Source organism: Lactuca sativa, chromosome 9 (assembly GCF_002870075.4).
Source record: "Lactuca sativa cultivar Salinas chromosome 9, Lsat_Salinas_v11, whole genome shotgun sequence".
NCBI classification, from domain to species: domain Eukaryota; kingdom Viridiplantae; phylum Streptophyta; class Magnoliopsida; order Asterales; family Asteraceae; genus Lactuca; species Lactuca sativa.
The window spans coordinates 21,265,594-21,291,972 of NC_056631.2; the positions used below are offsets into that span (position 1 = coordinate 21,265,594).

Here is a 26,379-nt window from a genome sequence, read left to right on the forward strand (position 1 = left end):
AGAATCCTTGTCATCCTCTTCATCCATATAATCTGACTCATACCCTTTACCATCTGCTAAGAACTCCTTATCAGCCCAATCAAGAATTGGTTCATTTCGGTGGTCAATGTACACATCTAACTTACTCTCAAGACTATCACTCTCCAGACTATAAACAGTTTCCACAAACTCCCAATAATCAGCATCACTGTCGATTCTTCTAATACCCTCACACAAGCTTTCCTTTCTCACACAGTAGTAGACATTATCACATGCTCCATTTGTTAATTTCGTAAGCCACAAAAGAAACTCTTTATACGTAAATCCCCCAAAATCCACATCACGTACATTTGTTTTTACGGGGTCTAAGTACACCAATGGGTTTGGCGAAAAGAATCCATTGTAATGAAAATCTACAGATATATACATACCTGTAGATGAGGATGCCATGCTAGCAGTCGACTACAATTCCAACTTCAATTCCAAGCCCTAATCGTCGATTTGATGTATCGATTGATTTCTCACAGAAGAATGTAATCGAGGTGTGTTAGCTGACGATGACGAACCCTAATTAAATGAGAAAGGGGTGTAATAGCCACGTAACATTCCACGTAATCTTTTAAACCGAGCTAAATCAATGTTACCGGCTAAAACAGGTAATAGCCGGTAATGTTGGTTATTTTTAAACGGCTGAAACAAGTTAGTTGGGTAAATGAGTACAAAAAAAACAATATTACCCATATGTGAACATTTGAAATACTTAATTACCTTAATAAGTTAAATTCCCTAATAATATATATCTTTAAACACAACTCTTTTCTTTGTAGATGCCGTAGGAACATCACTGTCTCCTCCGTTTTTTTAGTCATGTAATTTCCTCAGCAATACTGTTACTAAAAAAAATTAGTGGACGACTTTTCAAACCATTGTATTTATTTATTTTTTTGTTGTAAACAAATCATCCTACCCGTGATTTTACAAAATTGATCCATTTTTTAACCAAAAAACGCCCAGTCATTTGTTTCATTTATATTTTTATATTTTGTCTGTTTACTTGTAAGGAAAAGCTCGACATGCAAAAACAATACTTTTTTCAATAAGGAGCAATTTATATGCAAAATATATGACGTCCATTTTTGTTCCTTTGCATTTGGACTTCCACACTTTGTCCATAATCATTAATCATTTGTTCTTGTAAATTTTATAATTTCTTTCTGAGTACTTTTATAAGAAAGATGATTAGTTTGCATCGAAAAAACAAATGACATTTTAAAGTGCATTCACCTATCTCTTTGATAATATCATCATCATTTATTTAAAATTGTATTACTCACGTATTCAATTAATCGTCTTTCCATATAAAATATAAGCTCTCTCTCTCTCTCTCTCTCTCTCTCTCTCTCTCTCTCTCTCTCTCTCTCTCTCTCTCTCTCTCTCTCTCTCTCTCTCTCTCTCTCTCTCTCTCTCTCTCTCTCTCTCTCTCTCTCTCATATTTTAATTTCTAGAGGCCCTCCCCTCCCTCCCTCCGAAAGCTTCATGAGTATTCAACTTATATCAACCATGCTTTAGTTATGGATATTCGAAAGCTTCATGAGTATTCAACATATATCAACCATGTTTTAGTTATGGATTTTTTCTATATCATCTTCAACTTTTTAGCTACTAGTCTCATACTAATCACCATAGCCTTTTCACTTCTCATCCTCAAAATCTTCATCGGAAAGTCAATCAGAAACCCAAAATACTCTCCGGTTGTCGGAACTGTATTTGGTCAACTCTTCTACTTCAACACCCTCCATGACTACCTAGCTGATATTGCCCGGAAACACCATACTTTCCGGCTTCTTGCCCCTGATCAAAGCGAGCTATACACAACCGACGTTAGAAACATCGAATACATACTTAAAACCAATTTCGACAACTACACGAAAGGCCAGTATAATAAGGACATAATTACAGACTTGTTTGGCCATGGGATCTTCGCTGTTGATGGCGTTAAGTGGAAGCAGCAGAGGAAGCTTGCAAGTTTCGAGTTCTCGACTAGGGTTTTAAGAGACTTCAGTTGTGCCGTTTTCAGAACCAACGCAGCAAAACTAGTCATGATCGTTTCTCAGTTTGCCATGGTCAACGAAGTCTTTGATATACACGTAAGTCAACTAGAAAATCCGATTCTTGAATATAACTTTAGAAAATGAAGTTGGTTTCTTGAATTATTGAACTACGTAGTATTTTTTTTTTTTTTTAGAATTTGCTGATGAGAAGTGGCTTGGATTCGATTTTCAAAGTTGGGTTCGGAGTGGATCTGGATTGCCTAGAAGGATCTAATGAAGAAGGGAACTCATTTATCGATGCGTTTGATGATTCAAATGCTTTGACTTACTGGCGTTACGTAGATCCCTTATGGAAACTTAAGCGTTTTCTTAATATCGGGTGTGAAGCTTCTCTTAAGAAGAACATCAAATTGATCAATGATTTCGTTCTCAAGTTGATCAGCAGAAGACGAGAACAACTACAAACACAGAAACACCATGTAAATTGTTGTTGCTCTTGTATTTGATGAGTTAGTAAGGAATAAGGATTGTTCAGTTTTGAACACCTTATGGGATTTGAACTAGATATATACTTAAGCTGACTTTTTTTTATGTAACATGTTGATTTCCAAGAATCACAAGGAGGATATACTTTCAAGATTTTTGATCGAAAGTGAGAAGGATTCAGACATGGATGATCGATATCTCATGGATATAATCCTAAATTTCATCCTAGCTGGAAAAGATTCTAGTGCGAATACACTTTCTTGGTTTTTCTACATGCTTTGCAAGAATCCAGCAATACAGGATAAAGTTGTATCAGAAATAGAAGAACATATCGGGTATCAATTAGGAAATGGGGACAATGTTGAAGATTTTGTGGAGCGGATTAACGATGAAATACTTGAGAAAATGCATTATCTCCATGCGGCTTTGTCCGAAACCTTGAGGCTATACCCTGGAGTGCCCGTGGTAATTACATCTTACTTAAAATTTTGAAATACTTTTTGCCTGTTAATCTTATAAATGGAAGTCATGAATGATCTTTTGTGAAGGGATATCAAGCTAATAAAAAAGTAAAGCATACTCATGATAGAAAATTATCACATGCTTATTTAGGGCAAACATGAAGAGTCTTTCTAAATTTGAACATAAGTATAAATTTTATACATATTATAGCTACCTAAAAATATAAAATTTTGCTGCGGTGCTCCTGTTCTACAATTTTTATACATATTATACTTTCGTCCCCCTCAAATCAAAAGTTCAAGCTCCGCCATTGTATCGACATCATGTAAATTGAAAAAAAAAACCCGCAATACAGTAATTAACTTGATATTATGAAAGTGGAAAGTTTCTTAATCATGTTCGGTTGTTAACAAGGATGGAAGAGTTGCAGAATCAGATGACATTCTTCCTGATGGTTATGAGTTGAAAAAAGGGGATGGTGTGTACTATATATCCTATGCCATGGGAAGAATGTCTTACATTTGGGGAGATGATGCTGAAGATTTCAAGCCCGAAAGATGGCTTAATGATAATGGCATTTTCCAACCACAATCTCCTTTCAAATTCGTTGCATTTCATGTAAGTGTAGATGTTTATGTAGGTCCTATACTAGAAAATGAGTATACTAAGTTGTCACTAGGAATATCTAAATAATTGGTCGTGTTTGCAGGCGGGTCCTAGAATTTGTTTGGGGAGGGATTTCTCTTATCGTCAAATGAAAATAATGTCGATTGCTCTTATTCGGTTCTTGCGGTTCAAATTATTTGATGAAACAAAAAGGGTGACTTATAAAACGATGTTTACATTGCACATTGATGGAGGCCTTCATCTCGTCGCATTTCCAAGAACATAATGTAAGTTCTTTGTTCATGGCCATTTGGATGTTAGATTTGAAAACGATTATGTGATATTGAATAAGGATGAAAAGTGTTTTTTAAAAACGAATTTTTTACTCCTTTTAAAAGTGAATACTTTTAAGAAATGTCTTACTGACTTTTAGTCCAATCATTTCTTTTTTAAAAGTCCTGTCAACTTATACTTTTTGTCACCATGTAAGACAACACAACATCTTTTGGACTCAACATTGTAAGAGTACATGTACAATTGCCATCGGCATCCTAGTTGGCAAAGATTGTCGGAAACAAACAACACCCCTTGATACCATATGTTGCCGGTGGCCTTGTGCCAAAGGCGAGAATGTGTCGATGGTCTCTCTCTCTATCAATTACATTTTTTTTAATTAAAAAAAGTTGGCTGGTATGGATGACATCACATCCTACTCATAGACGACAAATGTTAAAAATTGTAAAATCCTATGTGGCGCCTATATGTCACCAAATGTTAGAGGCAACAAATGGCAACATACTTTTTAGCAGCTTAGTCATATTTGATATTGACATGATCTCTTTCAATCCAAGTGTAGGGTTAAGTGTAATGGCATAACACAAACATTAGAGTTAGGGATGAAGCCAAAACATATAAACAAAAATATGTATAGATAGTTAATTTTGGTCGTGGTATATCATATAACAAAACTTTATGCTTTTTATATATTAAGAGTGTGTTTGGTTTGTTTGGTTCGTAGAATATTGCTGAAGGAATTGCATTTGGAATTAGAAAAGGAATATCTTTGGATTTTGAATCCAATTCCATATCATGTTTGGTTAGCAGGAAATGGAATTGGAATTAATACCAAATTCTGTTGTTCTTAGGAATTGAAATTGAAATCCATATATAATGATAGAATTTCCCTTTTTGTCTATTTTGCTTAATTTTACTTTCTATTGAATATCATTAACAAAAGGACTACAATAACGTGCAAAACAACGTTCCATCATGTTAAAATCAATGAAGTTTGCCTTTGTCTACGATTGCGTGTTGTTAAACTAGGTTGGGACATTTTTATGTAAAACAGAAAAACGGTATACATATTCCATTGATATCAAACCAACAAAATGGCATATATTGATAGCAATATAGCAAAACAACAAAATACCATTGAAACCACAACATGTTTTCCGTTCTATCGATTTAGCAAGAAACAAGACATGCTTTTTTTGTTCAATTTCTCATAGCAACGATTTCACAACTTCATAAAAAAAATTCAAAAACACTAGAACATACAAGGAATCACAATCATGTCAAATTCCAAAACTAAATCAAATAACGTGATTAACTCCCTAGTTCTATATCAGACAAAGGAAATCAAAATAAGAAGGGAAAGAACATAGTTTTGATTTTTTTTGAAATCATGAGAGAGAACTCATATGCCAAGGGGACAATGGGAGGCAAATTGACCTTGAAGAGCTTCAAGAGTTAAGCATTCAAGAAACCTCAAACACTAGCAATCAACCAGAGGAGGAAACTCCGGTTGAGCCAATTGACGAGTCCGTACCTCTCAATCGTTCCAGTAGAGTTAGTGTTCCACCTGTGTTATATGGTTTTCATATAACAGCTGAAGGTGATACATTTATCAGTGATAGCACATAGGGAAGCCATGGTATGCCCCGAGTCTGCAAAACGGAAAGAGGCTATGGGCAGTGAGATTCAGTCCATGTATGACAATCAACTTTGGAACTTGGTTGACAATGTACCGGGTCGTAAGACAATCGAGTGAAAATGGATCTTCAAGAGGAAGACCGACATGGATGGGAAAGTACACACATATAAGGCGCGACTGGTTACGAGGGGCTTTACTTAAACTCCGAGCGTTGACTATGATGAGACCTTCTCACCAGTAGCGAAGATTAAATCTATAAGGGTTATGCTAGCCATAACTGCATTTCATGACTATGAAATATGACAAATGGATGTCAAAACCGATTTCCTTAATGGAAAGTTGGCTGAAGATGTTTACATGAATCTGCCAGAGGGTTTTGTCAATGCAAAGTACCCTAATAGAGTGTGTAAGCTTGAGAAATCCATTTATGGATTAAAAAAGCATCTCGTAGATGGAATCTTTGTTTTGATGAGAAAGTCAAAGAGTTTGGATTTTCGAGAAGCGAGGGTGAGTCCTGCGTATATGTCAAAGCTAGTGGGAGTAAAATGAGCTTTCTGGTATTGTATGTAGATGACATACCGCTCATAGTAAATGACATCCCAACCTTGCAGGAGGTTAAGTCCTGCGTTGGGAAGTGTTTTTCTATGAAGGACCTCGGAGAAGCTGTTTACATCCTAGGGATAAGGATATTGAGAGACATGAGTAAAATACTAATATGACTTAGTCAAAGTACCTACTTGGACAAGGTGCTGAAACGTTTCAACATGGAGAACTCCAAGAAAGGTGACTTATCTATCCAAGGCAATACTAAACTGAGTAAGACTCAGAGTTCGAGTATAGAGGTTGAGATAGAAGAAATGAGTCATATACCATATTAGGGGTGAGCATTTGGACCGAACCGGACCGGACCAGACCGGTTATGGAGAATATCATGGACCATGGATCAGAGTGGATGAGTCGTGTCCGTGTCCGAGTTTTTTAATTTTTGGACACGTTTGGACCGGTACAAATTTAATTGCATAGAGTATAAGTAAGCTACATTGATGTATAATATTATAACTTGCAAAATTAATATGTTTCCGTTTGATGGATAACTAATCTACATTGATGTATAATATTATAACTTGCAAACTTAATTTTTCAACTAAAAGCAACTAACATATAAATCAAGTTCACCAACAAAAGTTAACAATTTTAAGACAAACATACAAAAGTATTACCGTAACAACAAAAATCATAGTTTAAACTTTAAAATTAATCAAACTAACAAACTTTATAAACTCATGTAATCTTCTATTGGCCCCTTCCCCATATCATTGTCATCAATATGTAACATATTTAAAGCTTGTGCAATCTCTACATAAACACAAATGAAAATGTTGTTAGTATTTAATAAAAAGTAATAATTGTATAAAAAAAGAACAAAGCTTGTAATTTTTTTACCCAAAGCTATATCATCATCGTTCAAGATGTCATCAATGTTGTCGATTATCGGATTTGTAGACTTTCTCACCCAATCTTGGGTGCATAACAAAGCTTCAACTATCAACGGCGATAAACTAGTTTGATACTCACTTACAACTCTACCACATGTGCTAAACGCGGACTCGGACGCTACACTTGAGATTTGTATCGCCAATATGTCTAACAACAAAGAATTAAATTGTAATAACATTAATTTATAAAGAAATTATGAAAGACTAAAAAAAAGTAATCACCTTTCGCCATCCGAGAAATTGTTGGGAACCTAATCGTGTTTACTCTCTACCACACGAGAATTGAAAAATCTTTTTTATAATTAACTATATTCTCTTTCAAATAAGTTTGTAACTCGTTATCCGTTGGATCCGAGTTGCTACCTCCCGTACAAAGAAAATCACCGAAAAAATTGTTATCATCATCAACATCAATGACTATTTGACTAGCTTCATGTTGAGATGATCCACCGTTGTCAAATCGTTCCAAGTAGGTCATAAATAAATTCTTCATCCTATTCTCAACCTCTCGGACCATTTGACGTGCTTTTATGTCTATGCCCGCGGGGGTCAATGACGGTTCCATGTACCCGATCATTTTTTTAAAAGCATGTAACAAAAAAGGTGATTTGGTGGTAGGATCAAGTAAAACCGCAAAGTACATAAAATCGTTCATCTTGTTGTATGCACCCCAATACTTGTCGTATTTCGTCTTCATATCTTTTACCACATCGAGAAACATTGGTTTGGTTGACCACTTTCTTAGATGTATGTCCACATCTAAGACTTCCCGGATAAAAAGATTTAGCAAAGGTTTTGATGTAGCCGAAACAAGCTCTGTTTTTGTTTTGAATTTTTCAAAGAATTTCACCATTTCGGTTACAACTTCAAAGTCATAATTTTCTTGAATGCCTCTCGTAACTGATATGCGGACTTCAATAACTTGAAAGTCGAGTTCCATCGGGTAGGAGTGTCACCACATAGAAACTTCTTCGTTTGAAAGCCACAATCTTTCATCGCCTTCTTGAACTTGTTTATTCTTTGTGGTGACAATCTAATGTAACGTACCACCTTTTGGATACACTCAACATGATAGTTTTGGTATTTTAGTCCATCCTTTATGATAAGGTTTAAAATGTGGGCCATACACCTAACTTGGAAATGCTTTCCACCCTCATAAAGATTGGGCAACTTTTTGACCAAAAGTCAATTGCCTTGTCGTTTGTAGCGGCGTTGTCCAAGGTAATGGTCATGACATTTTTCATTCCCCATCCACGAATACAATCGAGTAATTCTCGGCCCATATCCTCTCCCTTATGGCTATCTATCTTCCTAAATTTTATAATTCTCTTGTGCATCATCCAATTCTCGTCTATGAATTAAGTCATGACCACCATGTAAGTTGTCCTTTGACAAGAAGACGTCCAAGTGTCCGTTGTCAAATGTATAGCGGTCTGTGGGTTACTTAAATATTGTATGTCTAGATGGCAACACGACCTTAGCATTAAGTGCATTGGTGTATTCCACAAAACCCTCGTTTTCAACGAACTTGAAAGGTAGTTCGCCTACCACAAAAAGGTTAAGTAATGCTTTTTTGATCCTTGCATCATCGTGTTTCCATGTTTTAACACTAGTATCCCCATTTGGCTCCTTCTTTAGATTCAATTTGGTTTAAGTTGGATCTTGTAGCTTATCCGGGTTTTTTTGACACCTACCTACGTGTTTGAGTAAACTAGAAGTCCCGTTTCTTTCCGCATCCGCCTTTAGTAGCCTTTCACACCAATGACATTTTCCATATCTTCTTTCGATACCATCATCCTCTTTTATCATAACTTTATCAAATGTGTCCCAACAAGAGGATGTTTCTTTGCCACTTGTTTGTTTGTTTTTTTTTGCGACTTGTTTTCGTTTTGCCATTTGTTCTTTTTCGTTTGTTAAAATTTGATTGATCATCTTTTGCTGAATCATCAACTAAATTGATTTATGGTGTATCCTCAATAAATTCATCTTCATCAACATTCGTAACCTAGTTTACATATAGTCACAACAAAAATGTTTTCATAATTAATTAACAAAATATAACGACATACTTTATAACATTAAAAAAAATTCACAAAATGCAACCAAAAATTGTAACCCTAGTTTACATACAATCACAACAAAAACTTTTTCACAATTAATCAACAAAATATAGCAACATACTTTATAACTTTCAACAAATATTAACAAAATTCAACCAAAAATCATAACCATTGTTTACATACAATCACAATAATTTTTTTTTGACAACAAATAACCTAAATATAACAACATACTTTATGAAATTCAAGAAAAATTAACAAAATGCAACCAAAAATTGTAACCCTAGTTTACATACAATCACAACAAAAACTTTTTCACAATTAATCAACAAAATATAGCAACATACTTTATAACTTTCAACAAAAATTAACAAAATTCAACCAAAAAACATAACCTTAGTTTACATACAATCACAATAAATATTTTTTTTTACAACAAATAACCTAAATATAACAACATACTTTATGACATTCAACAAAAATTAACAAAAATCAACAAAAAATCATAACCCTAGTTTACATATAATAACAATAAATTTTTTTTGACAAGTATTCAACTAAATATAACAATATTCTTTGTTATTTCAACAAAAATTAACAAAAAGACAACCAAAAATCATAACCCTTACTTGAGTTTCATCATCATCAAGTCCAATTCAATTAGCATTCCAGATTTTTGATTCCATTAGTTCTGAATCGAGACTTGAGTTTCACAGAAATCAATTTTCACTTGAATCGACACTTGAGACTTAAGAGAGGGAGAATCAACACTTGAGAGTTGAGAGAGAGAACTGAAGCCTAGAAGGTTGAGAGAATCAGAGAATGAACGAAAACCTGAAATTATTCGCCTGACTTGCGACTTGAGAGAAGGGCTACGAGTCCGACTTATGTTTTACTACTTGTAACTTGAAAATTTCGATGATCGACATCGACTGATCTTTCTTGCGTTTGGAAATCGTACGCACGTACTGTTATCGGAAAGGGAACGTCGCCTATAATACCCAAAGCCCATTAATTTGATTTTTTTTTAACATGTCCAACCGGTTCTAAACCCGGTAAAAACTGGGCCGGACCGGATAGAAATCTTAGAACCGAGAACCGGCCCGGGGGTCCAAGAAAACAGTCTGGTTCGGTCCATTCCGGTCCGGTTCATCAGTCCGGTCCGGTCCACCGGTCCAAATGCTCACCCCTATACCATATGCTTCCGCAGCTGGTTCGATCATGTATGCTATGACTTGTACTCACCCTGATGTGGCCTTTGCTTTGAGCATGGTCAACAGATATCAAGGGAACCCTGGTAATGCTCATTGGAAGGAGGTTACGAACTTTATTAAGTACCTGCGGAGGACTAAGGACTGGTTCCTTACTCTCGGTGGGAGTGATGACTTGAGAGTTACAGGGTATAGCGACACGAGCTTTCAAACCGAAAGAGATAATTTCCGCTCTCAGTCGGGATGGATATTTACCCTGAATGGAGGAGCAGTGGCATGGAAAAGTTCCAAGCAAGAGACATAGCAGCAAGCGAAGCATTGAAGGAGGCGATATTGTTGAAAAAAATTCATTGGAGGCCTTGGAGTCATTCCATTCGTAAAGGAGCTTGTGGAGATTTTCTGCGATAATCAATTGGCGGTTGACGTAACCAAGGAATCGAGAGATCATGGAAGATCCAGACATATCGACAGAAAATATCACTTCATAAGACATCAAGTAGAAGAAGGACACCTCGTGGTGAAGAGGGTATCGTCAGAGGACAACCCAACAGATCGCCTTACAAAGGGACTAACTAGGGTTAAGCACTTGCAGCATGCAAGGGGAATTGGAATAACAAACGATATTAGTTTTAGTGATTAGATAAACCGAAACTTGTAATATCTAAATTGTAATTGACATTTGATGATGAATGAAAGGAGTTTTATTTATAAGTAAAGTTATTGTCTTGTGTTAATCATTTACTATTGTTTCACTTTGCATGTTTTGACTTCCATAATAATAAGACTTATTCAAACCATCCACAGTCGATCATACATTGGAAGTAGGTATGAAAGAAGACTGTCATGAGTTGGCTTGTAGATTTTCTAAGGCGTTAGGCATAGCAACAGTTTGCCACACCATTCATGAGTACTTCTGAAATAAGATTTGAGTATTGGATCAACCCGTGCTCACTTGAATCACTTCATGGAATTTATTACGAGTGACGTGAGACGATAATATCATATAAGTCTTCAAACCTAGATATATGAGTTGTTGACTATGAATTAGTTGTGCATTAATGATACGAAAACACATCGGTAACATGATGTTATAAAACGTATCGTTGTGCATGATTTAATGAGTAGTTAGTACAAGCATATAATGTCGAAGTTTATCTATTCCCTTTTATCCTAAGAGGATTAAAAGAGATATCTTGGGCCCCTCGATGATTATGTTTTGACTTATGTGCCGGGCCCGATCAGAACTAAATTGATGTGTTCAGTTATGTTCTATGTCAGACGAATTGGAAATCGGGAAACAAACTGCTGGACAATAAGTATGATATTGTTCCATGTATTTTTCCAGCTGATATCTTGAGAACAGAGGATTATATGATCCCTTATCTAAAGGATGCGTCATTGACTGGGTCAGAGTTGACAGTGGCTTTTGAAAGCTTACGATTTCTAAGTCGGATCTTGATGTCACATTAGCAGATATAGTTATTAGACTTATCCAAGTGGAAGGCTATTGGATTTGGTGTCTAAGCCCATAACTATAATTGGGATGTACTTGACCCGATAGTAGGATGGTCCTTTTGGGTTTCCTTCACCAGTGCAATTTGATAGGATGGAATTTTGAGAATAAGGTTATTTATGGTTTATTTATATATTACAAGTATAATATATTAATATGAAATTATTTAATCAGTATTGATCAAGAATTAATTTGGAATTAATTTTGTGGTTAAAAGAGACTAATTAAATAATTGGGGATTGATTATGTAAATCAATGGTTCTTATAATGTGGGCTAATGATCCATGATTATGGGCTAAACCAATAAGATAATCCATGGATACTCCATGGAGGTTAAACCCATGGAGCATAAGAATGTGAAAATTCATGGAGCATTAGGGTTTACAAAGTGTAACCCTAGCATTTGCCACATTATAAATACACCCCCATGAGTCAAAATCGGCTACACACTCTTTTGAGTTAAGTAACTTATTCTCTTAAAGCCTCCTCTTGCATATTGGTGTTTGTGAACCATTAGAGGCATCACACTTGAGGTGCTCAAGCTTTCAAAGGCCAACAACTCTACCCTACTCAAGAGGTAAGCATTCAAACTAAGTTTTTATTATGTAGCTTCAATTGTATGCTAGCTACGGTGAATGCTTTGGAAAAACAAAATGAATGTATAATTAGAGAAAACATAGATCCAAAGCATTTAGGGTTGCATGTGCACCATATGAGTGTTATAGTGCTCAAAACCCAACATCCTTACTGCTTGATACAAGAGATCCAAGGCAAACTCAAAACCCTGGCAGTCCTTCCACTAACTGGCTCACCACCGGAGTCGGGACCAAACCCTGGTCCTTCCTCATGTGTGCTCATCCTCATCTGGCAAAGCAGCTATCCCCACTATTAGAGCATAATTGGGGTGATTGAAACATTAGAAAAGATCCGGAGGAAGTTCTTATAGGGAGGACATGAAGGTAAAAACAAGATTCATTGTGTATCATGCAATAAAGTAATGGACACTAAAGAAAGTGGTGTTCTTGGTGTTAGATCTATTCGGGCCTTGAATATTTCACTCGCGGTCAAAGGGTGGTAGATACTCAAATTCGAAACCAATTCCTTGTGGAGTCAAACCATAACCTGGATACACCATCTACAAAATAAAGCAACAGAGTACTCGTCAAATCAATGTATCATGGGGGTGTGGAACAATTTGGCTTTATGGGGAGGGCATGAAGGTAAAAACAAGATTCATTGAGTATCATGGGATAAAGTAATTGACACTTAGATCTATTCAGGCCTTGAATATTTCACTTGTGTTCAAAGAGTGTTGGAGACTCAAATTCAAACCCAATTCCTTGTGGAGTCAAACCATAACCTGGGTACACCATCTACAGAATAAACCAACATAGTACTTGTCAAATCAACGAATCACGAGGGTGTAGAACAATGTAGCTAACACTAAAAAAGACTTAATTGGTTTTGGTTTAAACTTTGAGAAGGTTTGTAGGCAAAAAATCATGTCAGGTAGGTGATAGAACACAATTCTGGCAGGATGTATGACATAAAACCTTAAAGACAAAGTTTCCATCACTATAAAATTTAGAGTTGAAAAAAGAAGTGTTATGTTGCAGAAATAATTTATGAACTTAGGTTCAATTGGCAATGGAAAACTGACCTGGGCAATTTAGGTCTTCTTGAAAAGTTGGTCTAGTTACAAAAGTCTATGGATAACATTAGAATTCAACATGGGTGGGATTGTTGGACGTGTCCTCTAGCAACAGATGGCAACTTCATAGTGGCAACCATAAGGAGAAGAATATATTGTCAACCTGTAAACATCACAATGCACGCTAAGGTGATTTAGAGCAAACCAATTCCTCTGAAAGTAACATGTTGCATATGGAAAACATGCCTTAGTCGAATCCCTTCGGTAGTAACACTGATAGGGGGTAAATGTCCAATCAACCTCTTGTGGATCTTGCATTGCATTGGTGGTTAGAATTGTGTTGATCACTCTCTAGTTACATGTGTGTTCGCTATCAACGTGAGAGCTTCCATTCTTGACTGATGTGGCATTATACAATGGAAATTCAAAGTGTTGGTGAATTAATTAACTTTATAGCTTCCTGGGGGAGACATTCTAAGAAAAGGGAGAAACTAATTGCCATCTGTTACGGTATGATTTAGGCTTTATGGAAGATTAGAAACAATAGATTGTCTAGCGTAGATTTTGTTTATCCATCTAGAGTGGTAGAAAACATTAACTCAATGGTATTCCAATGGCTCAAACACAAACACAGGGGTAACTTGGGTAGTGCTAGTTGGGTTCAATGGCAACGTTCCCATTTTTTCCCTATGTAACCGTACTGCGTAAATAATATGCACTAGTCAATCCTACTAATGTGACTTACTATTCCCTAAGGTAGTGTACCTTGTTGAAGATAGTATAAGACTCTAGACAGGTATCAAACACAGGGAATGGTGTTTTAGTTCATTTTTATCTAATACTAACTAATTACTAATAAAATTGAAAAAGTTTTTTCTCTAGTTTTGCAAGACTAGAAACTTAATGTAACGACCATAAAATTTCCAACCAATTTAAACTTTTCAAAAACAACCCCGTTTCATTAAGTTATTACAAAAAGGTTTTCAATACAATTATCATCAGAGTCTTCCCAGAATCACATCATAAAACAAAATCATGAGGAGCGGTACGATCACGCCTTTGCCTTGCCACGGTTTCCTGAAGAACCTGAAAAACATTAAACCACAACTGTAAGCCCGAAAGCTTAGTGAGATACCCCCAAAATACCAACCACATATACCATACACGCACAACATGCCATATCATAACAGAACACAGAACAGCCATGCACTTTGGGTCTACTGTGTGACTGGTCCGCCGCACCGGCCTTCAGTCCACTTGGTCCACCCTCCGAGTCTAGCCATATACATCGAGTCTACAGTGTGATTGGTCCGCCCGCACCGGGCCTTCAATCCACCTGGTCCACTCTCTGAGTCTACAATATGACTGGTCCGCCCGCACTGGGCCTTCAGTCGGCCTGGTCCACTCTCTGAGCCTCGGGACTTCTGGTCCGCCCTCTTGGGGCCTACAGCCTATCAGGACCGCTCGCTGGGCCTTCGGGACAACCAGTCCGCCCTGGGTATGTTGGCCTACCGCACAAAGCAGGACCCGCCTCAACCCAACCCCAATCCAACAACCATGTGAACATAAACATTCAATCAATTCACATTCAATCAAGCCGATCTAGCAGATCACATAACATAACATCATCCTAACCAGGATACCGACCTAACCGGTCACTAGCATAATACCATCCTAACTACCAGGATGCAAACATAGCAAAGCAATAACACAACAACGATACCCAGATCACAATCCGATAAAGGGCCGGCCTTGGTGCCTTAGAGCCTGTTGATATAGTGAGGATAACTCACCTCGAAACTGCCGAAACTCTGAACTGAAGAAGCAGATTCCCGAATCACCGCCTCACCGAAAATCCCGAACTATTCGAAGTAGCAAAATAACCATTAGACCAAACACAATATCCTTCCAAGGGTAAATTGACCAATTTACCCGTAACTCAATCCGGTCCATGACTAAGGCCCATAATCAAAATATGAAAGGCCCATCACTAGATAAGCTCTCAAGCCCACTAATGGCCCAAAGACCAAAAGTCCGAAGCAAAGCCCAATATTGGCCCAATTTACTAAATTGGGCCCACCTCACCAAATGGGCCTAGATCCAAGGTCCATAATAATTAGTGAGTCCATAATACTCCATCCATAATGTCCAGTCACGGCCCAAGATCTAATAGCCCAATTACAGCCCAATCTCTTAAGGCCCAAAATGAAAACCCAACAGAGGGAGTACGCTGGGCGTACAACGATGCTTGCGGATTGGAATCGAGACACAGACCCACTACGCTGGGTGTACTCCCAATTACGCTGGGCGTAACTCCGCTAAACTACAACTTCTCATATGATCTTAATGGCTTAAGCTCTTAAGTCCAAACTTCAGATCCATAGACCAATTATGCCTAGGATTCATAAAGTCTCAAACTTTATTACTTGGGACGTCCATAAAGCTCTTAATCCAAGGTCTTAATCCATTAAGACCTATCTATAACACATGTGAGACAACCAAAGCCCTTGGGACCTCATTTTTCTTACTCAAGACCTCTCCTAAGGTCTAAAAGGACAGCTAATCTCAACCAACTCGAAACATGCATCAAGATGAGAGTTTTTGGGACAAGAATGATGTCAAAACTTCACAACACATAGATATACACAATATGATTTTCAAGCTAGAGACTCTTTACCTCAAAAGAGCCTCATAATATGATGTCTTTCCAGATCTACAAGCTCCAGCCACTCAACTCCTTCTTTGACAACTTCCTCTTTCTTCTTCTGGACTCTTTTTTTTCCAAAACAAGCTTTCCAGGGCTAGACACACCCAACAATGGAGGTGGGACGACTATCTAGGGTTTCTGAGGTTAAGAGAGTGCTTATAGAGGCTAGGGTAAGAACCATTATGTTCCTTATATAGTGGTTGACCCTAAATTTAGGGTTTCTGGATGATAGACGTACGCTGGGCGTACATCCAGTACGTTGGGCGTACGTCGAGAGACCTCCACGTTTCTTTCCTTCACTACGCTGGGCGTACGTCCAGCTTACGCTGGGCGTACCCAGCCAAACACAAGCACGCATGCATGGGACCCCTTTGCTAAATTTCCCCCCTTTAGAGACCATTGCTGCACACATCTTTAATTTACAACCTCTCCTCCATCATAAGTCGTTCTTGCCAAACTCTATATCCACATCAAGGACCGAAACGCCCTTACTCTTGCTCTCGGGAACCCAAAATTAGATATTTCGAGAACGGGGCGTTACACTTAATTTCCTAAACTAACTAACTATCAACTAATGTGTAACATCCATAAAATCCGAGCTAATTTAAAACTTTTTAAATTATTTATAAACATTCAGTCATTACAATTTATTTTCAAAATAGTTTAAACATCAAAGTTCCGAGAAATCATAATCATCAATCGAGGAAGTGTATGGTCACGCCTTCGCCTTCCCCTGGCCATCTACTAAACCTGAAACAATAAACTGAAACTGTAAGCTCGAACGCTTAGTGAATTACCCCAAAATTCCCATACACACAACAATACACATATAATGACAAACAACCTACTATGGGTCCAATCATCCATCGGGATGGAATACCCCAGGCCCTCAACCATCGGGTTGGAATGCCAACATATTACGAGTCCAATCATCCTCGAGATGGAATACTCTCGGCCCACAACCATCGGGTTGGAATGCCCACACACAATACATATATAACAGACACTATGGGTCCAATCATCCATCGGGATGGAATACCTCAGGCCCTCAACCATCGGGTTGGAATGCCAACATACTATGGGTCCAATCAACCATTGGGTTGGAATACCCTAGGCCCTCAACCATTAGGTTGGAATGCCAACCTAACCAATCAAACATGTGCACCTATATCAGATAATCATATAACAGTTTAAAAAGACAACATACTAGGGTTATATCATCCTCGGGATGGAATACCCTCAACTACCAATCAATCATGTGCTCATATAACACATAATTACATAACAATCTATAGACAGACAAACCGATCTAACAGATCATAACAACATAAAAACATCCTATCTAACAGGATACTGATCTAACAAATCATAGCAGCATATAACATCCTATCTACCAGGATACTGATCTAACGGAATATAATAACATATAAAATCCCATCTACCAGGATACTGATCTAACGGATCATAACATCATATTGATGGGTTTCGAGCAATACATCATTCCTATGGTGTACATGCAAACCCTAATAGCTTTTGGATCTAGTTTGTCTAATGAAAATGCAATTGAATATCCAAAGCCATAAACCCTAGATCTAACATATTATGAACTAAAATAAGGTTTATAGATTACCTTTGATTGTTATGTAGCAATAACAATCAATTCCTTGCTTTGATTGGCTTCAGAAAGCTTAGTGCCTCAAGTGTTGCACCTCTAATGGAGTCACAAACACCACTAAGCAGCTAGGATGAAGAGGGAGGAGAGAGGAGGCACCAAAAACGGCTAGAAACCCTAAAGGAAGTATTCACCACGTTTTTGGGGCCATAAGGGTTCCTTATATATCCTAGCTATTAGGGTTTATAGCTAGGAAACCCTAATCTGACTGCTTAAGCCCTAAGCAACCCATGGACTGCCTCTTTAGAAGCATTGGACAATTTCTAATGGGTTTCCCCATAGAATTCATCCACTCCAACTTTTATGGAGTCCATTAGCCCATCTATGTAATTATCTTATAATTACACAATAAGTCCCTTAAGTTCAATTAATCTCTTTTAGCCACAAAATTAATTCTTGACTAATATTAGTTAAACAATATGATTTCTCCTTTAATATATTATTCTCATAATATATTAATAAATCATAATTAAACCTTTCTCTCCTTAATTCATTCTACATATTGCTATGATGAAGGCAACCAAAAAGGACCATGCTCATAATCGGGTCAAGTACATACCAAAATAGTTATGGACTTAGACACTAATCCAACAGTCTCCCACTTGGATAAGTCTAATAACTATTTTGCATAACTTCAGAACCTGATCAATAATCGTAGCTTTCAAAAGCCGTTGTCAACTCTAATCTTATCAGATACACGTGTCCTTTAGATAAGGGATCATATATTCCTCCATTCTCAAGATATCGTATAGACACAAGACATGAATTTGATCATTCTCTCTATACTATTTCCCGACTTCCGATTTATAACGACTGACAACAGACTACAATTGAACACATCAACTTAGTCCCAACTTGGCCAAGCACTTAGGGTGTCATCACTAAATCATCGAGGGGCCCACATATATCACTTTTATCCCACTTTGAGTAAAAGGAATGGATAAACTTTGACTCAAATGCTTGCTTGCACCTACTAATCGAATCACACACAACAATAAGTTTTATAAACCAAGTTACCGGTGCGTTTACTTATCATCAATGTGCAACCGACCAACAAATAATAACTCACACGTCTTGGTTTCAAGAATATATAATATTATCGTCTCACAATCACTCGTGATAAAATCCATGAAGTGATTCAGGTGAGCATAGGTTTAATCCAATACTTTAATCTTATCAAAGCACTCATGAACTCTGCAACAAACTTGTGTTATGTCTAAACACTTTAGACAATCTATAGACAGATTCATGACAGTCTTCCTTCATCCCTACTTCCAACGTATGACCGACTGTGGAGGTCGAATAACCAAGTTATTCTAGAAGTCAAAACATGTAGAGTGAAACTCAATAATAATATTTAATCTTATATGGCCCCAAAACCTTTGAGCGTAAATAATGCACTTTTATTTAAACACCATATTGATTACTCATTATTCATTGTTTACTGTTTCTGAAAATCAACTTATTACTTGAATTACAACAATAGTTGTCCCATGCTTCGAGCATGCACACTATGTTTCCTATGGCCCATGCTTTGTGCAATAGATCAATTGGATACTTTTCCAATGATGCTCATTTAACAATTCCTAATCCTTAATGATAGTGTAAGAATACAAGGTTCTTGCCACTACTAGAATATGTTAGATTCTAACATTTTATGCAACGATCCTTTCGTAAAGTCATAGCACAAAAGTCACCAAGACTTGGCCAATGAAAATACAAGGTTCTCTATAAAAAATTATTACAAAACAATTCTATAGATGTGATGTTTCTCACTCAAAGTACATTCCTTTGAAGATCCTTTTTGCATAAAATTTTATAATCTAGACATAAGCTCTTAATTTCCAACTCCCAATACGGAAACATTTTCATATTTGCCATACGACAAATCATTCTTAATATAATCTTATTTATTCATAATAATGTTGATATGGTCTATCCAACACTATACTTCCAACTACTCGCAAGCAACAAATCCTTGGCGAACCTTAGATCGTCCTTTGATAGTTGTTTAATTATTTTAGTAAAAAACCGTTCTAGTCCCTTTTCCCTCTTAATGTGCTAAACATTTGGAAAATTTTAGTATGATCAAACATTATAGCATATGCAATCGATCCTATACCTGAAGCGTATGGGACACGATTGATAATGTCTTACATAAAGACGTGATACTTTACCAGTCCTTTGCTATAATATTTCGAATTGCCATGTTCTCACAATTTTGATTATGAAAAGGGATGTCGTAATCATAACCAAATTTTGAGAATGCAATTATATATAGAATTTACTCATGTTGAACCATTCCAACACAACATTCATATATATTTGACTAAATTTGATTAAAAAATTCCACAATCTAAGCCTTTAGATTTGAAATGAAGTATAATATTCTCTCCCTTAATTATAGCAAAACAACTTTTCAACCCCTACAAGTTTGCAAAGTGAGTCTATGTTTTCTATAAATAATATTGCTAACTTGCAATACTTAAAATAATAATCATGCTCCCACTAACACAATGATTATTTCCATACAAGCATAACACTTATGCTCCCACTAGCTTTGACATGTATTCAAGAAACACTTGAACTTCTAGAAAACCATACTTATTGAATTCCAAAGTCCATATTTCTAATACTAGATGCTTCGATAATCCTTTATCTAAGCTTCTTAAACTCATACACCTTTTCTTAGATAACTTATATGTGCATCTAAACAATTTTAGAACTCATGTTACTAAGTCTCAAAATGTTTAGACTAATTGCCAAATCTCACAATTCGATCTATGAAGAGTGATGCCGTAATCATAATCGAATTTGAGAATACAATTTTTCACAAATTCCATCTCCTTAAAATCTCTCTTAGCGAAAGCATTTCCTCACAATCATTTTCATGAAGGAGAGAAACCTTATGACACTTAGATTTATCTGGTGTATGTGTTCCTATCCATATGAATTTGTCATAACCACAATCATAGGATAATGTTTGTGACAAATCCAACTCTTATGGATTGAACTTGTTCAATCTTGATTTCTTGCCTTATGGCAGCACGAATGCCTACCATTGCTTCCAGGTTGTTAAGCAACTCACCTTACATATCAATGTACTTTCCATTGATCAAGGTGCTTTCCTTTATGCATACAAATGAGAACTCATAGAACTAATGTACATATTTAACTCAACTGGAATGACACATAAACAAGTGTATGCCAGCCACGATAGGTTATAAACCTCAAGTCGTGCGCTAGTGATGATCAACCATGTTTATTCTTGGTTTGTTCTTGAAACCTTTCAAGACCATTAAGGCTCCCACTAACTCCTTGACATATAAGATTCTCTTGTCAAGAAACTTTTCTTGACAAACAAATATTCAAGAGTTAATGTAGCTTTTATCAAGACAAAACACTTCACAAAATTGGTCCTAGTCGGTCTTTGTCTTATCCAAGACATCACAGCTTACCAATTTCAAATGTGCAAGAATAAGAAAACTTTTCCAAATTCCACCTTTGATGAGTGTTATAAACCTACTTAAGACAGACTTGTCACTCAATTCACAATCTTGGAGTATGACTCTAAGATTTGATATTGGAACGAAGTATGATTGACTTCTTGATTTAACTATTCCACAATTCTCGGTTCCTCTTCTTAGACATACAAATGCACTAAGACTCACTTAGAGGATCAATTGAGGAATGTTTCTTAATCATTAAGACTTATCATAAAACACAATAAAAGGTATTGTCCCTTCTTCTTAGAATGGAGAAACTTTTATCTTTTTGCCTTGATTTTTCTTATACGTTCTGCCATTTATTGAAACTCTTTCAATCAACTCAGAATTATACTTAATCTTATAAGTATAATCATACTTACTAAACTTTAGTAAATCATGAAGAATATCTTTATCACTTTTGTGGTGAACTTGATCAACGCACAACCCAGTGTACTCGATCTCCTAGTCCTTCACTTGACACTTTGTCAAAGAATTAGTCTAATTTCCAAATATGAAGTCTCTCACTCATCACGCAACCAAGTTGTATGATTCCAAGTTTCTGTCCAATTGAAACTTGGACGATGAGAAACTCTCCCTATTTGGTAAATTCTTGACATTTCCACAAATAGCAAAACAAGAATATATCCAATTTAACATTGCTAAATTTAGAAATACACAAACATCCATTTTCACACATGCCATTGTAAGGATAAATAAATAAATAAAACTCAAAATTTATTTTATTCCGGAAAAACTTGTCCTTTAAATGCAATTCAACTGAAATCTATGTTATTACATATTTCTTAGCAATCTATCTTAACTCCAAAGTAGCAGCTCAAAAATCTGATCTTTAAGCAATGCGATCGAAATCCATTTGTTCACGATCAGAATCGGCTCACTTCTTCCCTTAAGCTTCCTCTCTTTTCTTCGATCCTTCAAAACATCAAAATGTAATCTTATCACATCATGTATTAAGAATCTAGAATAGGAACTTAAAAGAGTTAGATGGTGGATTTCACCTGAAGTAGAGCCATACGTCTTGACTCTCCCATCTCTTAGATCTCTCAGGTAAATAGGGCAGCTTCGTCTCCAATGCCCCTTCTCTTGGCAGTAAAAGCAAATGGACTCCTTTGGAGTGGCACACCGAACTATCTCATAATTTACCTTTTCTGGATCTCCAATGTCACCATTTTTAATGTCCATTGAAGTTTGGGAGTTTGATTCACCAGACAAATTTGCTTGACCAGCACCCCAAATCGTTGCTGATTCAGCAGCTATAAGCAAATAAGTGAGATCAATGACGGTCACGTCGTGTTCCATCATATAATACTCTCTTACGAACTCACTATATGATTTAGGAAGTGACTGAAGAACCCAGTCAACAACTAACTCACCTGAAATCTCGACACCCAACATCCTTAACCTGTCAATGTGTGACTTCATCTCTAAGACATGTGCACACACAGGTTTCCCATCTTCGTGTTTACTTGCCAAAAGGGCTTGAGTTAGCTCGAACTTTTCAAGCCTTCGAACTTGTAGGTTAGGGAGACCAATAGGAGGAGGTGGAGGAAGTGAATCATGACTCTCATTTCCTTGATCGTACCGTGGAATGTCATCTTCATTTGGAAAACTTGTTCCATGGGATTTGGGAAGACCATTGTTAGATTCAGACATCTACAAAACAGGAGAAATTCAAGTTAGTTGATAAGAATCCTTGATGTAACACCCAAATGAAACATCCAGGCTAGGATCCAACACAATACTCTACAACCTAGAAGAGGGATGCCGTAATCTAGTTGCAGAATATTTGAAGGTAGGTAAATGACGATTTACCAATTTCCACCATGAAAAACGAAAAAAGAGTTAAATTTTAAATGTATTGAAACTCCTAGATCTTTTTGAGATTTATTGAACTTTTCAATGGCATGTTTAATCTCGATTATGCCCTTCAGGTTTGCGACTGGGATGCCGAGGATCACAAACAAGGTGTGAATAACCGTGCGAATCACGTGGTGCACCCAATGATACTATCACCTAATCAATGTGCCGGTTAGCCACATACTCTCCATTAATCTACGATAAACATCGAGCCACCCTTCGCCACCAATGTGAATCCCAAATTAGTGTGCCGGTTAATCACACACACTCCACTAACATTTGACAAGGGTACGAAGTGTAATTCCATGGATTAGCATACAATTTCACATTTTGCCTAAAGTAACTATGATTTGGGAATTTGTAAAAGCATGTAGTTACTTTGTACTTCATTATACTTATAATGGAAGGTTTCTGTGCTATCCTACCTGTTCGGCTAACGACCCTCCACTAGTCAAGAGTGCGGTGGGTAAGAGTGGATACCCATTCAATCGCCATTTTATAGACAATTTCCTTAAACACCCCTTATAGACCAGCTTCGTGAATGAGGCCTACTAACGGTAAGACTGACTCTTTACTATATATATATATATATATATATATATATATATATATATATTAGAATTTTAATGTTATATATATATATATATATATATATATATATATATATATATATATATAGTATATGGTGTATTTTACACTTTTAAAATACTAGGTGGTTTTATTAACTTTCTCTTTTAATTAAACTTTTAATTAACTTAACAAAACCATGTGGGTGTAATTTGAACTTTTTCAAAATAATAGGGTTTTAGAATTTAAATATTACATAATTAAACTATTAATCAAAATTTTTAAATTCCAAAACTTGAGGGCAAGTTTTGAAACATTTCAAAACATTAGGGATTAGAATTTAAATATTTCAAAATTAAACTTTTAATCAAAAAATTTAAATTCCAAATCTTAATGGCAAGTTTTGAAACTTTTCAAAACATTAGGGTTTAACTATTTAAATTTCAAAAAACTAAACTTTTAAGTTCAAATTTAAACTATAAAACCTAAAGGGGAAAAATGAAACTTTTCCACAAGATAATTCAAATCTAAATTACAAACAATCAATCTTTATCTAATAAAACAAAAGATTATCTAAATTTTGACAATTATCTTCTATTTTGGCAAGGATAATCTCCAAATATTGATAAAATTCGGATTTTATTAATAAAAAATGTTTTAGGTAATTATCCACAATCAAAACAGGTCAAAATCCCGAAATCTGCTCCATCTGACCCTCTGACTCGTCGAGTCAGGCTTGGACTCGTCGAGTTCACTATGGACTCGGTGTCACAACTGTAAATTTTGAGCCATGTAATCTATACATTCAAGGTAATGTGAATCAAAAACTTCAATCAAACACAACATGCTAGTACTACAAATAGTCATCAAACAATTGGAGACCCTAGAAGTTCTTGTTAAGTCTATTTTAGACTAGAATTTCCTTATTGGATCCAAATGGGCCAATAAGCTTCCAATTAGACTATCATGGGCTTAGAACCCTAATTGGGCTCTAATTGGACCCACACTTATTTATTTCAACATTTTGGATCATGTTGGACCTAGAATGAAATAAATCACAAGCTTTGATCCATAATTTAACCTAACCTAGCCTAATAAAACATAAAAATCACAATTTTATTTTATAAGGCCAATGATCACCCAAACTACCTCAAATATTGGGCTTAAGGGCCAAAAGGCCCAAAAATCTTTTTTTTTCCCCACCATTCTCGGCCCAAAGGCCCAAACCCAAGAAGATAAGGAAGAGTTGACTTAAGTGTGCCACCTCATTATTGTCCATAGGGTATCCATGCAATATAGTCCATGTATCCATGCAACATCACTTCAAAATCACTTCTTCCTTCTCTCCTCTCTCACTCTCGGCCATACACCCACACACACACACACAAAAATCTCTCAAATCCTCTCTAGATCACTCAAGAACAACTCTCCCCCTCCATCCAAAATCTCGAAAATTAGGAAGCATTCAAGAAGGTTCTTCCCCAAAAATCATCATCTAAGGTAAGGTTTTGCTTGGATCTATGACTTGTATTCCTTATTTATCAAACATCTCTTCCTAATCCATGCAAAAATCATGATCTTGCACTCTAGAAACCCCCATAATCTCGAAAAGTTCATCAAGGAGTGCAAAGGCCAAAAATCACTTCATTTCTTCCACATTTTCTTCAAGAACCGAAACTACCCCCTAAGGTGAGCTTCATACCCCCTATTTTCTGTTTTTATGAGTTTTGTGGGGGGGGGGGGAGGGAATACAAGTGAAAGTGTAGATCTATATGTGTTTTGTATGCCTTGTATGATTTCCATGCTTATATGTATGCTTTTATGTGTTTTTATGTTGGATCTAGCCTTAAAACCCCTCAAACCGAGATATAACTTATGTTTTATGATCTTAGCTTCAAATATATTTCTACACATAAAGTGTTTCAAGAAAAATGGCTAAGTGGGTTAGTAATAATTTTCTTTGGGTTAAAAACACAAATTTTGGGCCAAAAATGTGAAAAATACAAAATTAAGGGCCCAAATTGACATTTCACAGATTCTGATGGATGAAGTGTGCCAAAACAGTTTCCATAAAATTATTTCTGGAATTATACTCAATTAGAGGATTAAAAACATAAATTTCAAGCTTAATGGGCTAAAAATGACATTTTCGGCCCAATGAGGCCCATTATGCGAATTTTTCTGTTTTGGAGGGTCAAAACTGTGAATTTCTGTAAAACAGTGGACTATAAGTGTCCCAAATCCTTTTCAAAGGTTTAAAATGCTTTTTAAATTTAAAAAGGACCAAAGTTGCAAAAATTTTCCAATTTGGGCCAAAATTGTCAAAGTTGCGAAAATAAGGGATTAAAACCGAGAAAACTGCATTTTCAGGGTCTTAAGCTGTTTTCTATGAAAAATATGCTGGAAAATGTTTATTTCAATAATTTTTGGTGTTAAAATGTCAAGAAAATTGATTTAAGGACCAAACCGGAAAATATTTAAGTAAAGGGTGGAAAAGGTAAATTTTACAAACGAGGAGGGGCTGAAAACAGAAAATTTCCAAGGCTAATTCAATACATGCAATATGATCAAATAATACTACTCCTACTATCGACAAAATACAATACACTACAATACCAA

The 26,379-nt window shown here is 36.2% G+C and overlaps 1 protein-coding gene across 3 annotated transcripts; it reads left to right on the top strand.

Moving 5' to 3' along the window:
• The first annotated feature begins 1,461 nt into the window (after nt 1-1,461).
• On the top strand, nt 1,462-23,414 carry LOC111880080 (cytochrome P450 704C1). Of its 3 annotated transcripts, none has more exons than XM_052767373.1 (6): nt 1,462-2,126; nt 2,225-2,509; nt 2,643-2,981; nt 3,393-3,596; nt 3,688-3,871; nt 23,268-23,414. In XM_052767373.1, exons 1-5 carry the CDS (start codon nt 1,551-1,553, stop codon nt 3,868-3,870), a joined length of 1,587 nt encoding a protein of 528 aa, XP_052623333.1. In that variant the 5' UTR covers nt 1,462-1,550; the 3' UTR covers nt 3,871; nt 23,268-23,414. The 3 variants fall into 3 exon arrangements, with proteins under 3 accessions (XP_052623333.1, XP_042754108.1, XP_023732256.1); XM_042898174.2 differs by lacking the exon at nt 23,268-23,414 and adding an exon at nt 4,603-4,766; XM_023876488.3 differs by lacking the exon at nt 23,268-23,414 and having other exon boundaries at nt 1,463-2,126; nt 3,688-4,557.
• The last annotated feature ends 2,965 nt before the right edge of the window (nt 23,415-26,379 follow it).

Coding starts and splice junctions, on each gene's coding strand:
- LOC111880080 (XM_052767373.1), top strand. CDS start 1,551: ATGGATATTCGAAAGCTTCATGAGTATTCAACATATATCAACCATGTT. Junction 2,127..2,224: donor ACGAAGTCTTTGATATACAC/GTAAGTCAACTA, acceptor TTTTTTTTTTAG/AATTTGCTGATGAGAAGTGG. Junction 3,597..3,687: donor TCAAATTCGTTGCATTTCAT/GTAAGTGTAGAT, acceptor TCGTGTTTGCAG/GCGGGTCCTAGAATTTGTTT.